The 15,887-nt window shown below is 37.2% G+C and overlaps 1 protein-coding gene across 4 annotated transcripts; it reads right to left on the bottom strand.

Annotated features, from left to right (window-relative positions):
- Positions 1–155: 155 nt before the first annotated feature.
- LOC124157838 (molybdenum cofactor biosynthesis protein 1) lies at positions 156–10,995 on the bottom strand. Of its 4 annotated transcripts, none has more exons than XM_046532873.1 (9): positions 10,571–10,994; positions 10,360–10,492; positions 10,107–10,274; positions 9,768–10,030; positions 7,490–7,720; positions 6,900–7,045; positions 6,623–6,708; positions 1,472–2,469; positions 156–673 (listed from the first exon to the last, which is right to left on the bottom strand). In XM_046532873.1, exons 1-9 carry the CDS (start codon positions 10,658–10,660, stop codon positions 395–397), a joined length of 2,394 nt encoding a protein of 797 aa, XP_046388829.1. In that variant the 5' UTR covers positions 10,661–10,994; the 3' UTR covers positions 156–394. The 4 variants fall into 4 exon arrangements, with proteins under 4 accessions (XP_046388829.1, XP_046388830.1, XP_046388831.1 ...); XM_046532875.1 differs by lacking the exon at positions 156–673 and adding an exon at positions 5,516–5,578 and having other exon boundaries at positions 2,369–2,469; XM_046532876.1 differs by lacking the exon at positions 156–673 and adding an exon at positions 5,503–5,578 and having other exon boundaries at positions 2,386–2,469; positions 10,571–10,995.
- Between the last annotated feature and the right edge of the window lie 4,892 nt (positions 10,996–15,887).

Here is a 15,887-nt window from a genome sequence, read left to right as displayed (position 1 = left end):
GGGTGGGGGGGCAGTTGCCCCCCCTAGAAGCAAAAATTGCAAAAGTCTTTAAGCAAAATCAGTACAGAACTGAAACGAAAGTATTCAACAAATTTCCTTTAAACCCACAAAAAATTATATATATATATATATATATTAGTATAAGATATGTAACTAAAATAAAACTATTTTTTAATAATCTCATAAAACCCATGGCTTGCCCCCCCCTGTATCCTGGGTACGCCCTTGCAACTAGGTATGGTAAACAAGTCTTTGCATTGCCCTTTAAGTGCTTCAAAGCAGGTCAGAAATTTTGAATGACTCTTCTGGCATGGTTATCTTGATGCATACCATGCTTGATTTGGAATGCAACCGAGGTGAAGCATGCATGCTACCATGCAGGAACATAAGTGTTTCAGTCGGGCCACTCTCTTCCCCACCCACCGTCACCATACAGATAATCACCCTTGCGACCACCTTCTTTGAGAACGAGGCATGTCTCCCTAATTGCCATTCCTGAACGTCCAGCCACAGCTTTAACCATATCATAAACTGTCAGTGAGGCAATGGAACAAGCTACTAATGCTTCCATCTCCACTCCAGTACTTCCTTCACAAGAAACATGTGCCAGGGTGACCACCTCCCACGTCCTTGTATCAAGTCGAAGGTCCACTTTCACGGAAGTAAGGGCAACCTATGGAAAATGATTGATGGATAAAGATTTTCAATTGATTGCACTATGTAGCTTGCTCACTCATCAATTATACTGTTAGATTTTTGCATAAAATATCACTGAAATGACTGTGCAAAAAGTTACGTACAAGAATTGTGTACAAACTTAACACATGATTTAAAAAAATCTTAGGAGATGTGGTGAAAAAATGTCTTCATAAATGAAAAATACTAAAGTAAATTCCACTCTTTAAAACTTAAGGATGGGTTGGCCTGAATTTTTTTCAGTCCTGATTCCAGTTCGCTTCCTAAAATCATTTCTTGGTCCTGGTTCTAGGTTTCAGATCTATGTCAAATGTTTCCTTTTCACTCCTATATCTCTAAAAGCTATTACATAATGATTTTCAGGTTATATTTATTACTACCTTTAATAGTATGTTATCTCACAAGTAACTGAATCCACAACATTACTAAAGTGGCAAAGCTATGTAACATGCCATAGTTCCTAAAATTGGAGAACTCTGGATTCTCACACTAAAAAAATCAAGGAATAGATAAAAACAAATCCAAGTATATCACTTCCCTCATAAATCATACATTTAGCCTTCTGATCTTGCTACTTATTTTTTTTATTTTCTTTTTGAAGATATTGTTGCTGCAATAAGTATAAAATAAACTTCTCCAATGTGAAGGAAGGGCTAAAACAAATTTTCATAGCAATATTTACAGTTGAAATATTCATAAATATTCACGCTATATCATTAAAAATAGTGTCACATAGTATGTGTTTAATAAGAGAGATTTCTTAGATTGTAATTACCTGGTGGCATAAAGGAATCAGAGAAGAAGTTGATTTTGCTGCCATTATGCCTGCAACTCTTGCCACTCCAAATACATTTCCTTTCTCTATACCTCCATCTCGGATCAGGATCCCAGCCTTCTCTCCAACCCAGAGGACACTACGAGCAACAGCCACTCTTGAACTCGATGCTTTCCCTCCTATGTCTACCATTCGAGCATTTCCTTTCTCATCCAAATGGGTCAGCCCCTTGTCATAACCACCTGCCTCATCTAATTCCTTTTCTACGCAACAATTACTCGTCATGGACCTAGCTATTTGAATGCTTGAAGTAGTCTCTTCATCAATATTGCTATCAGATACATGAACAATATTGTTATCCTCAACATTGGTTGAGGTAAAATGGCAAGATTCCTTGCAAGAGTATTCTTCATGTTTACGATATTCCTCTTTTGTCTCACAAAGTTGGAGCTTATTAAAAAGTCTCCCTTTATGTATTAGCTGATTATCCACATTTTTGGCACTGGGAAGGGCACTTGGAGAGATCGCAGATTTTTCTTCCAAAATGATTTCTTTGGGATTTTCTGCTATGTCAGAACACTTTGAAGATGCACAAGGATTATGAGAATGAATCAAACTGTAACACCTATGACTTGATGAATGAGGGAAGAAAATATGATATCCATCTTTCTTGGCAAACTTATCAATATTTTTACACACTGGTTCCCCACATTTACAATGAAGGATGCCAGCTGGCACCTTGCTCTTATGGTGGCAATATGAAGAAAACCTCCAGCTGCCAGCATTTGCGACATTTTTGTGAAACGTATGAATTCCTAACAAAGTTTTACTCATGGAATGATTGCCTATTTTTAATGTAGATGGGTATCCAAATAAAATGTGCCCTTGCTTTGATAAAAGTTCACAAATAACTGAAATCCTTGAGTCCACTAGGATGTTAGTGTTTACTCTATAGTTGATTTGGAGGTTAGATCTTCTACCTTCACCAAATTCTTCCCCTGAAAAACGAGAATTGGAAATCATAATAACTTGAATGAATGAATACACTAAAAAAATCTTAAATAAAAACATTAATAATATGTTACATCAATTTACTGCAATCCCCAAGTATTTGCCTAAATTTGGGTAGATAAATACTCAACCCACAAAGAACATTACATTTCCACCAAAATAAACAAATATGAAAGTGGGCAACTTCTTTATGTTGCTCAGGATTGATATATCGTAACCATGCCTGTTTGGACAGACTGTAAAATAACTGTGAACGTGGGACAATGTGATAAGATGGCATGGTGTGCGAGTCACAGAAGCATTAATTGAATGAGTAGTTTGAATGCTTTCCCCACCCATCTTTCTTCTATTCCCCAACTACTCTACACTCTGAAGCTAAGTGCAGGTGAAAAGACTCAAGTGATGTGTTTTCCTCAACCCTCATCTCCGCTAGGAGGCTAATTGTAAGTGCAGATGGTGTATTCCTTTAATCCCTCCTTCACCTGCAACTACCCACCAGCGAAGAAGTGGCCCAAGTGAAGACACCCCTTGCCTATACGAAGAGTCAAGGTGTTTCCTTCCTTCTCCCCCTTAATTTCCCTAGGTGTATAAAAAGACATTGCCATCCTGCACAAGAGAGGTATGACAGCATAGTTTGTGCACAAGCTGGTCGTGCTTGGCACGTATCTGGATTTGGAGAGGAGATTGCAAGCATCCAAGGTACGGATGGGAGGGGCAAATAGTCAGTGCATGAGAACAAAAAGAAATTGTCACGGCCCAGAAGAAAGTCCCAGAAAAATCCAAATCCACACAGCCGCCTCTCTCTGATCTGTGCATCAGCTAAAGAAACAGATGCCGCAACATGCCCAGGAGATTGACACACTGCTGTCCAAATATATCATTGCTACCACCACCACCACCACTTTCACCATCTTTTAGATCACCCAACCATTTCAGATAAGTATTGTTCATGTCCTGCCCACACCCCTAAAAGAAATCCTAGAATAGTTGCAGTCTGATGAAGCTTTCCCGTCCCAACCCCAGCCAATACTTGGTTTTGCAACCCCATTCCCAGTAGGAAAGTGTTAAAATTACGATTTTGTAAAACAAATCTCCTACAGACTTACAAAGCTGTACTGAGATACTCATAAAGACGATTTACTGATTTTCTCCATTTCATTACTCCGTTCAATGCCTCAGGATTTGTAAGCCCTGCTTCCTATTAATTTTTTTTGTAAATAGTATTACAATAGGGTTAGGAATACATTCTTTTATTTTTTCTTTCAAAAATCAACACGAGGCTATTTCTTGACATTCTTTTCCATTGAACTATCTTGTTTAAAGACTACCTATTTTTTGATGTTTATGTAATGTTTTTCTTTTTGTTTTGCATGTCAATAAAAAGGTTCAAATTCTTTTGTTTGAAGAAAAATCAACTTGACTTCATTTAATTAGTTTAATGTATGTCTCACCTTACTAACTCATTCCACAGCTACTCCAATTTCGCTTACTTTTAACGAAAGTTACACACTCACATGCACAATCAACCATGCATTTCATTCATGCCCTGTAGAACATTAGCAATCCGTTGCTCTCCCTTTACTCTGCCATAATGGCAGATGGCTCCTGAAGCATTGGATGATGGCAGGGGCGTAGCTAGGAATTAAGGCTAGGGGGGGTTTCAGGCGTAACTAATACTGAGGGGTCTGGGGGTATGCATACCCGCCAGGGTAAGTGGGAGGGCCCACCGCCAGAAAAAATTAAGATAAATGGTTCAAAATGGTGAGTTTTACGGGCTTATGAGGGATATTTTATTAATCCTTACACTATTCTATAAGTAATATTAATCCAATTAAATAAAATAGGTCAAACTTAAAAAATTGTCTGAGCTCTGGGAGGGGTTTTATCCCCCAAAACCCCCCCTCACTGTGCCACTGGATGATGGGTCTGGCACTCATCTATATTCTTGCCCTTTTCCCCACCAAAATGTTCTATCCATGTGAAGCCTTCTTTTTCTATCCTCCTAACATTAAATAGAGAGGGAGAAATTAAGGGTGACAATTCGTATAACGCCCATGAGACTCAGCGATCGAACAAAAATGTGTAACAGAAATATTTGTAGATGAATAAAAAAACTTTAAGGTAATTTTTATTTAAGTCTGAAATAAGCTAATGGATAATAGGAAAATACATAGTACAAATTATTTACCTGTAACATGGGATGAAGCACTCAAGAACCTAAATAAAATGCATAATGGAGGGCTGTATTTGATGCAACCACCTCTGAAAGAAATTTCATAATCTCACCACAGACATGCAGCTTCATTTAATGAATTGAAATGGCATTATTTTGGGAATGCAAAATAATCTTGACTACCATTCATTTGATTAACTTTTGATCAAATCATCCACTAATCACACCCCTAGCAAGATCCCCAAATTGCCCCCTCAGCCTCCTCCGCCTCCTATTCTTCCCCACCTGAAAACAACTACACACAATACTATTCCCTTGCTGAAACAACATTTTAAAAGCTCATTTTGTGACCTTTCACCAGGAATGTGGGTCTGCTTTTTAGGGCTGAATTAAGCAGCTAACAAGACCGATAGCAATAGTAACACTTATGAGATTTTAAAGAGCACACTAAAAGATTGCAGGCAAAATTTCTTTAATAATGACTAATTATCCTTTGAAAAAATTAACATTAATCTCAAAATGTTTTCCTTTGCTTATCAGTTTCTGCAAAGCCAGAGTAGATGACAATCTAACTACAACATTATCCTGGTGAGCAAGCAAGCAAATTGATAACAAGAGCGTACGTACTTATTAAAACACAAAAAAATTTTATGAGTAGAATTTAAGTTTACCATCAGTACTTAGTGGAATCACTGAATTTAAGGAAGACTTCACTTTGAACATTCCACACACACTTTTTCAACAATGGTTTCAACACAATATTTTTATGAAGATAGGGAGCCAAAAAAATAAATTGAAGATAATAATGCATGTCAACTTCAAATTCAAAACTAAGTTAATAATTTACCATTCATACATACATAGTAGTCATCCACCAATAAGAATCATTGGCCGGTTTTTCATCAAAGGGAGGTTGTTCATCCCTGAAAATGACCGATGCATTCTAGAGCACCAAACATTTACTCAAAACTTCAGAAAATTCATATATCAATAGGCGTCAACCAAAACCATATCAAGTACAAAGCACAGCATCCCAAAAAAATAAAGTTTCAGGAATCATAATCTTGAAATATTTAACCTTTTGAGCAATATATGTTTGCCCTTATGCCTTTTGCTCATACATGTTACATCTTTGAGTGAATCAATCACGAAATTCCCTGGCTCATAAAGTTGTTTCCATGGCTGATGAAAGCAATGATTTTTACCACTGCTTGTACATACATTCTCTTGTTATAGAAATTACTGATTATTAACCCTCCTCCCTTTTCAACACAAAGTTTGACTGACAAAGTTTGACAGCTGTTTAGACATTTATCTAAAAAAACATTAACCTTGAGCTAGCCAAAATGTTACTACTTAATGGGCAACATACAGTTAAGTTTAACATTTGATATGATGCTTTTCTGACTCAGTCTTAGGTGCTACACCAAGGATTCCAAAATAAAAAAATAATATAATAACGTAAGATAAGAATGCATTTTAGAGTTGAATTTAATTTAAATTTTCCAACTAAGAAAAACTCTAAAACATCAAATCTTCAAGAGTTTTCATATGGCTGAGCTAGAAAAATGACATGACATATATGCCTATACATTTGAGTCAATTACACATGCTAATAATTCATACTTGGGTATAGAGTCTCTTTAATAATTTCGAACAATTCCCTGCTGCAAATTGACCAATATATACTGAAACATATATGTATATAAAAATGAGTATTCCATTTTAATTCTTTGGATTGAGCTATTCTGAGCCCGACTATAAGTCATAAGTTTGCCTTTAATAACTATTTGCCAATTAGAAATAAGAAATAATGCTATTAAAAACATATATGTACTCACTGAAATGAACAAAATTGAATAAATAACAGATTAAGTTAGGTTTTCATGCTTTTAAGTACTTATGGAACATATGAATTTAAATAAAAACAAAACTAGAAAAAATTGATGAAGTCAAATTAAACTCACCAGCATGTTGCCTCTTTTTTCTTAACACTGCAGCCCTTATTGTTAATAGGAGATCCTCCTCACTTATATTTGCTCGCAATGCATCTCTACCCAAAAATAAAAAAGAAAACGCATAAAAGAGAATTCTTGACAAAAGATTAAATTTCATCTGAATTCACAAGAGGGGTAAGGTAAAAAAATCCCGCAACTCGAAAAGAATAGAAGCAGTAAGTAGAATTAATGACTAACATGAAGCAATAAGTTTTTTTCAAAAAAGAGTTAATTATGATTAACCTACCTCAATGATACTTCAGCACTTCCAAGCAAGCAAACTTTAAGATTACCATCAGCAGTAATTCTGAGACGGTTACATCCACCACAAAAATTTTCAGTCATTGATGTTATAAATCCAAATTTACCAGAAAAACCTGGCACATGGTACACCTGAAGCAAAAGAGCCCACCACAAAATTAAGTTTTCATTATAATCACAAAAAAGGAATTTCAGCACATGGTTTGAAGAAACCATGACTGAAAACGATGTCCATTGTACAAGAAAGTAAACATCTTTCACTCAAGTAATTTTTATCAGTATTATATTCACTTCCTACACTTGCCTTGTCAATTAGCACAAATATTTGTACTGTCTGACAGAGAAGCAAAGAGTGACCTCTGTTCCCAGTCATTCAGCTGAGAACCCATTAGGGTAATGCATATTGCTACATTATTCTTTGAGTGAAATGTAATATTAGGCAAAAGATACCAGGCTGCATTAGATAATAGATATGATTATATTTACTTATGCAACAAAATTAAAGGCTTTCTTGAAAAATTAATATGTCCCATCTCATACCAAGTAGAACACTCAATGAAAATAAAATGTACTTACCTTGGCAGTGTCATTCTTTCCTCCTGGAACTCGTGTGATGTCAGGCCATTCTGTCTGCAAAATTTTCAGCATTTCCGCAAATGGAACCAATTTGTGTCCTCTACCCCAATCATTCCCTCCAAATGGCATAAATTCAATGAAGCGCACTTCTAAATTGGGCTTAGTTTCAGTAAGCCTTACAAAATCAATCAATTCATCCTCATTGAAGTTCTTCATAACCACACAGTTGATCTAAGTATGACAAAAAATGATAAAAGTAAGTGAAACAAATAGCAACATTAAAATTTTCCAAATCAAACTTTAATCCTATACTTTTGGAGAATAGACCAATAACCAAGTATTTTTATTAATTTGCTCACAGGACAAATGCCATTAAATGATATTGCTTATGGCCTCTGAGGCTTTGAATGGACTCTTATAGTGTATTCTCTGTCTGTGCAATTGAAACTGCTGAGCCTCTTTCTTGAGGGCCCATCACATGCACCCATGCATGGAGCCCACAAGTGCATTAATCTAGCCCTGTTTTTGCTAAGGCTAAAAATCTTTCTCCTGATATAAAGAGATACCAAGTTACTGATTTACATCTATTACAGCTGATATTTATAGTTTGGCAGCATGGTAACTGTGTTTATGAATTGTTTTCATCATCGTGATGAAATGAAAAGTACTTTTCTTAACCTTCTGTCAGGCGCAATATTTGAACTGCTGACTTGAATCGCAATGTGCCTAATACATACACATGCAAAAAAACATTATTAACTCTTAGCATGGCTCAGTGGTGCAACTTTAAAGTAACATTATTAAGCAAAAAATCCACAATTCGCCCAGACCAGGATCGAACCCGGATCCCCCGATTTCCAGTCGAGTGCTTTAGCCAGTTGAGCTACCAAGGTGTCATTCCTCTCTGTGGATATGTATTTGTGGACACAACCAGACTAGGTGTTATGGACCTCTGAGCATATGACGCCACAAGCAGTCCAAATTGTGCGCACAGTGCCACAGCCGGAAAGCAGGCCCGGACTTGGAACACAAAGAGGTATTTGCTCTTGACTAATTTTAAGTACACCAGGACCAGCCAACTTTTATGGGAGTAGCCCGCAATGCACAAATTGTGCGAAAAATCCACAGAGAAAAAATCATTCGCCTTGACCAAGATTCGAACCCGGATCCTCCGATTTTCGATCGATATGGGTCCGGAAAGTATGAAATGCCCCCCAGGAGAGAGGGGTTTTCTCTCGGGTAAATATAAAAAAAATATGATTTTTGCGGATTATGGAACCTGAAATTTAATTCTTATTCTTCTTTGCTGGCCTCGGTGGTGGCGGGGTAACGTCCTCGCCTGCCAAACAAGAGGTCGTGGGTTCGAGTCCCGCCTGGGTAGGTTTCCCCAGTTCAGGGCATGGTTGTTCTTGCACGTTTAATTGTTACATTTACTGAATACCCTGGTATAAAATGGCTAATAAGAGCTGTATCCGGTGGTTTGAGAATAAATTAAAATAAAAAATTAACAACAGATGAAATTGAACAATTTTAGACAGATAAAAAGTTTAACAATGGAGAAGAAATAAATAGTCAACTTGAAGTTTAATATAATTATGAAATATTAATATTTTAGGTAATAAAGTATGTGTCTCCTTTAAAAGGTTACTAAAACTATTGAACTAATAAAAATAAATATTTTTTGATAAAGTTGGGGAGTGGGGGTAATGACCCCTGTATGTCCCCCTAAATCCTCCACTATGGCTGTGCCCCATTGGCACGTAAATTTTTGGTTCTTAAAATTTCTCAGTCTACTGTGGTTATGTAACCCTACCCTTTAAAAAAATTGGTATAAGGAATCTCAATAACAGTACAGTAAGTTTAAAACTTCATCTACCAGGATGCTGAAGGGTGTTCTTCAGTAAATGGCAGTGCTACTTCTTAGAATTTAGGTAGTGCAGTCAATTATTTGTGAATTTTATTGAGGCTGATGTTGCCACTAATTTGTCCTTCTAACATTATCAGAGGATATAGCAATGTACTGAGGCAATAAATTATATATTTTCAGAAAGGGTGAGCGGTAGGTGTTATGAGTTATTCAAGGCACATACACACTCAATTTTCCGCTAAGGTGAGGAAACATTTAATGACAACAGAAACTATGTAAGGCAATATCGAATTTATAATTATCTCCATTCATCAACGACTACAACGGTTTTTCTCAGATTTACCAATACTTCTATGACTAATGTACAATAGAGATTGTATTTAATTAATAAAATGCAAAATGAATGCATACCTTAACTGGATTGAAGCCATACTCCAAAGCAAGATCAATCCCAGACATGACTCTGGACCATATGGCACTACTGGCAGTTCCATTGGAATTAGTATTAGTCCCTGTCCTCGTGATTCTTGCATATCTTTCGGGTAGTAAGGAATCGAGACTAATGTTTACTGATGATAACCCAGCATGATACAGCTCTGGTAGCATGCGAGTCAAAGTCAGTCCATTCGTCGTCATTAACACCTTAGGTTTGCCTCGAAGCGAAGAGATAGCACCTATTTCAAAGAAAATGTCAGCTTGTTAATAATCGGGCAACACTTTCAGAATTAGAGAATACTGATTACAACTCACGTATTATATCCACAAGATCTTTCCTGATAGTAGGCTCTCCTCCAGTAAGTCTGATTTTGTTTACTCCTTCATTGACAAATATTTCAGCCAAACGAATAACTTCGTCGGTGGTGAGAAGCTTCGAGGACTGAGTCAACTTCACTCCTTCGCGAGGCATACAATACTGACCTGGTAATTAAAATGAAATTAAAATACGACTAACCAGTTTTATTCTGATATTAATTCGATGTCTGTTCATCTATTTGGGACACACATCTTAAATTACAGCGTTCTGTCAGAGATATCCGTAGATAAGTATGGACTCTTCCGAAGGTGTCGGTGAGTATTTCTGGTTTGTCAGCTGGAATTTCTCGCCGCAATGGACTTAACTCAGATTCTTTCTCAACCTGTGCATGTAAAGTTAGTTGAGATGAGCTTTTACACAATAAAACATTCAAAAATACAACTAATAGGCTGAAACTCACGCCGACATTGTGAAGACTGTGACGAAATACGCTAGAAGTACTTAACAGCCGATGGATGCTGCGGTAGGAAGTGAGCGTTGAAACAATCATATTGAGTAAAGGATTACCAAATCTACTTAGAATAGGAAACTCAAGTAACTATTACATAACGCGCTCTTTGATTTGGCGTAGATGGATTTTTTTATTCCGGAATGCGGCAATACATGGATGAAAACGCGTTAGTAATCTAGTCCGGATGCCCACAGGGCATATGCGTCATTAATAAGCAAATGCAATCATATCATGCAAAAAATATAAGCCAATAAAGTCCTCTGAAGCCAATTCACAAACGTAAACAATCCATATTCCTTATCTTGAATAGAATTCGACTGACAAATCGAGATTTTCGACAAATGAATAGCGAAAACAAAGCGCGGCACCATATAAACTCTATGCATGTCACAGTCCGGAACTGCCTGTTGACCACGGGGATTACCGATCTTGAGAGTTGGTAGACTGTGGTAGGCATTGCAGTTCTTCGGCTTGACTCGGAAAGTCAGGCATAGTTTATGGTCGGAACTTATGGGATGGGTAAATTTTGAAGTGGGACAAGCATCGTTCCCTGCACACAAGGCCCATAAAGTTGGCCATGCTGTGTTATACAAGAAAGATAACTTCCACAGTGCTGAGTCTTTTATTCGATTTTGTCACCAAAAAGTTTTATTTGAAATGGATTGTTTACTCATGGTTTATTTCAGCAATGGAAGTGTGCTGCATTTGACCGTGGTCGCCACGAGTTCCAGCGTGAGAGAAACAATATTTCAAGGAGTACGCTCAATGGTCAGGCGTCATACCCACCAATGAAGCAGTAAGTATCGCTCCTGTCATGTTTTCCTCGATGATTTATATCAGTAGTCCCCTCGATTTAGTTCCCATTGATGGCATGATGCAACATAATGTTTGGTGCAGCAAAGGTCATTTGTGCCATGAGGGCCGGCACACCCTTTTTACGGAATTGGTGAGAGGAAATTTCTCTACTGTATAAATTACGCGTTCCCTGTCTGCTGAAAGTCAATTCGACTTGATCGAGTTGTACCGATGATGAAACTTGACTGTTTTACCCCCGCCAAGCATAATTTATAGGACAGAAAGGCCTGTGAACCCTCTTTCTCAGCCCAAAACATTCCAATTTCGAATAAAGCCACAAGATATTGTTTTCGACAAAAAAGAGGTTTACATGCAAGTTACGCATTATGCGAGGAAGTGAGCGAAACCTTTGCGTCGTCTAAAGGTCGCCGGGAAACTGAATACAGCACAAATAATGCAAACATAAACTTCAGCGCGTTGCGAAAATCCAATATTTTTAATTTTTCCTATGACGTTTTGTAAAAAATACGTTATTATTTACACCAGTAAGTATGATGTTATCGATGTTGTAACGGTTGCGGTATCCGTGCCCGAAAGATTTCGAACATTTTTCAAAATTGACTGGTGAAATCGGAATAAAGGTGGACCTGCACTTTGAAAATCAACATATTCTCTAATCCTTGTGTTAGAAAATGAAATAATATTGAATTGCAAATAATAAATTCTTTTTCATCTGTCTGTCCAGGAATTTGGAGTCCATAAAGTTTATTTTTTCACTTTATGGAGACGCTTGTGGTATAAATGTAGAAAGTATTAGCGCTTATGGATGCGGAATCACCGAGTATCCATCGGTGGGCTCTAACGTTACCCGCCCGCTGCTGTGTCAAGTATCTTCAAAAAGGAGCTTCGCCAGAAAAAAAATTTGGAGTAATTTATTTTTCTCTACTTGGAAACGTTTTTCTGGACGCTAAATGAGATCTTGAGCTTTTCTAGCATTACTTCACGACGTATCATTGCCAAAAATGCAATGTGACCAAAATTGTATTTTTTTAGCTTTTTTTGTTAATCAGAGACAATCAACTTTTATATGCTAACTTCCCGATTAAAAAATGAATGTAGTTAAATTTTTAAATTAAAGTACATGAAATCATGTAATGTAGTTTAGTTTTTAAAATAAAGTACAAGAAATTCCTAGCAAAAATTATTCCTTAGGCTTTTCTCTCTGACTCCAGCACAGTCTAAACATGTTTAGTTCTATGTTTAGACTGTGACTCCAGCTTGTTTGGTCTCCAGCGCCACTTAATAAGAGTTGTTTTTTTCCATTCTCCGCAAATTACTCTCCCTCAATAGCCAATTAAAAAAGCCTGCAACCGTGGGTTTGGTTGACAATTCTTTAATGTTATAGCTCTTAAACCGGAAATGATCAAAATTTGCGACTCCAAAAAAGTACTCGGAACGTATTTAAAATAATTAAATCTGATTTTGCTTTGTGAATTTATTCATGTAGCTAAAGTGATGAAAAATCTGGAGGGAGTGGGGGTCGTCTATTTGACCACTTTATTTCTGATGAATTGCCGAATGATTTCTGAATTTCTGTTTCAATGCACTTGAAAATTCTTTTTTTTAAGTCATGTTATTAATTTACACGGGGCTCTCGATTCATTTGGGGACCACTACTCCCTTTTACCCACCACTATGGTGAATTATATAAGTTATTAGAAATTTCATTATGCTTTGAAGTATATTAGGACCACCCATGTTCTGCTTCAAGCTGGTCCTTGCATATCCCCGCTGGGGCCCATCTTGGTGCACTATTTAGCAAGGTTCATTTTTGATGATCGAACCCAGATTGTGAAGAAATTACGGTGATGATACACAAACACGGTTGTTGGATCCGCCTAGAAAATAGTACGTTGTTCGAATTCACTATATTGGGAGAATTATGTGAAAGTGTGAAAACAATGGAAACATTGAAGGAGGAGCCTGAAGGAGAGCATGAGTGGAACGAATGAACTTCGAAACATAGTACAATGGGGGATCGGGTTAGTGGGCTTGAGTGTTGACTTCCCACCCGGCGGGCTCGTGTTCAAATCCCGGCGGTGACAGAGACTGCCCGATCCCTGCTTGAATGTTGTATGGAGGACATTTCAAGCACAACACTCCGTCCGTCGGATGGGACGTTAAGTCGTCATCCCCTTGGCGCCTTTCGTCAAGAGTAGGCTTATGCGGGCGCTGGGTTTCTCTTCACCCTTCATTCCATACCCTTCCCTCATGGCGCAAATGACCTCAGCTGTCAGTCGCCTCCTCCGAACACCATACCATAACATAGTAAAAATTTCAGTATTTTACACAATTCGAATCCTCTGTCAGGGAAGCATTAAGTTGATGATTTTAAAAATTAACTTTCTTTAACCTAATTTTACATTAATAAGCCAAAAGAAAACACGTAAAATATGAAGCATCGCATCGCCTTTGACGAAGTAGGGTATCGATTTAGAAACCGCGTAGCTGAAATTTGTGTTCTGAATTGCAGCAATGAGGGGAAGTATCGCGCTAGGGAACAAAAACAAGTTTTGGGTCTCTGAGAAATTGTTTTTTTTTCGAAGCCACTATGGTCCCCGTTCCCACCGTTAATTGTTGAAGGGTTGTGCTAGAAATGAGATCGGAGAACTTCGAGTGCACCTCGACTTCGCAGTTGCGCGCGCGTTCGCTGGGCTTCGGCGCTCGGCTTAATCCTTGGCCACTCTGCTGATTGCCTGTTGTCAACTGAAATAAAATGGCAAGTCGGATCACAGGGCTATAATTGAGGATTTCACTTTTCCAAGTGTGTTAAGTGAACGTGTCGAGTGATGGAAAACATTTGTGAAAATTAGGAGTGAAATGGTATTTCAGTGAGCGGATTAGTCGAAGTGAACGGGTAAAGTTGAAATTGTTTAATCTACGCTCGGAATTTTGGGTACATTGTAGAAATCTAAGAGAACGAATATTCTAGCAATGAAAATATTAATACAGAGTGTTTCAGTCCTAGCCATGGTTGACGCTTTTTCTCTATTGGAATGCCACTTCTTTAGCAGTCGTGTAAAAGAAATAGTGGCAATAGTCCTGAATTCTTGGTGAAATCAGGAAAATAAGAGATAAAAATTGGCGAAACCGAAGAATTGAAGACATATTTTTTTCTTTTAAATTTTTATATTCGATAGGTTTAAATTTCTGCAGTCATGTAGGCCTGAGTTTCTTGGATCGATTCCCCGTTTTTGTGAATTTTTCCTCACATCGGCCATGGTGCCGGAACGCCGTTCCGGGACTGGTAAATAAAATACACAATAGTCAGATGACATTTGTACCTCAAATCTATCTCTTGTTGCCTAAAAATATCTAATTTATACATACATTCGTAGCCAAAACAAAAAATTATTAATAAAATGTAAGCAATGACTTGTAATAAAAAACACCCAGAGTAATATTTCACTTCTAAAGAAAGTTAAAGAAAGTGCGTTCCGGCACTACCATGACGTCACTGCACATCATTATGTATTAACATACCGTGCGTGGTATGATTTTCTCATCAACGTGAAAAAACATGGTTTAAAAGCTTAGTGATTAAGAGTTGGGATTTATTTGCTGGCATAAATAGGTTAACGAGTTATTTCAAGTTTTCCTCTATGATATTTATGTATGCACTTATCATCATAGTTTTGTGTGTAATTTCGTACTTTAGGAATATAATGGAAGTGGAGCTCAGAGAGCAAAGGTGAACATTATTGGAAGGAAAATCCAACAAATTAAAATCAATTTGATTGCATGAATTTATTCAAAGGCGATCGGTCATTTAATAATAATTTTCTTCAGCAATGCACTGGAATGAGTGAATTATCATGTTCGCGTACGCGGTAAATTTTGATATTTTTATCTATTCTTGGTTAATTGGACAAATGTTTTTGGGTTAGAGTAGAATTCTGTCGTTTGCATTTCCCATAACCAATGATGACTAGACTTTAAGGTATTTTAAGCTCTCCATGTCTTTTGGCAATAAGCAATAGAAACTTGAAAGACTAAGGCAATGGGAGGATTTGTTTTCTGGATTCCGATTTGATTAGTCCGGTAAGGCAGAGTTTTGAGAAGATAAGTTTTTATTATTTCCACCCGTAACTAAAAATGCCGTTACTAACAAATTTATTAGTCACGAATTAAATGAAACTTAAGGATTGATTGGCTCCAGAGATGAGCAGGACTAATCGGCTTAGCAGATTTTAGGGTTAGTATGATAGAACGTACAAAAGAATACGAAGGCCGTTTGATATATCAATGGGGTATTGATATATCAATCACTTATAAGTGGGATGAAATCCCCCAATACTAATAACAATAGGGCTTCTCTAATAAAAAAAACGGTTTTTTATTTGAGAGGTTGGAAATGTTTTATTAGAATGTTTAAATCGAGTTTTTCTGTCTAACATTTTACACTGCATGA

This window comes from Ischnura elegans, chromosome 4 (assembly GCF_921293095.1).
Source record: "Ischnura elegans chromosome 4, ioIscEleg1.1, whole genome shotgun sequence".
Classification (NCBI taxonomy): domain Eukaryota; kingdom Metazoa; phylum Arthropoda; class Insecta; order Odonata; family Coenagrionidae; genus Ischnura; species Ischnura elegans.
The sequence above is the reverse complement of the archived record's forward strand: the minus strand, read 5'-3'. Positions and strand labels throughout refer to the sequence as shown.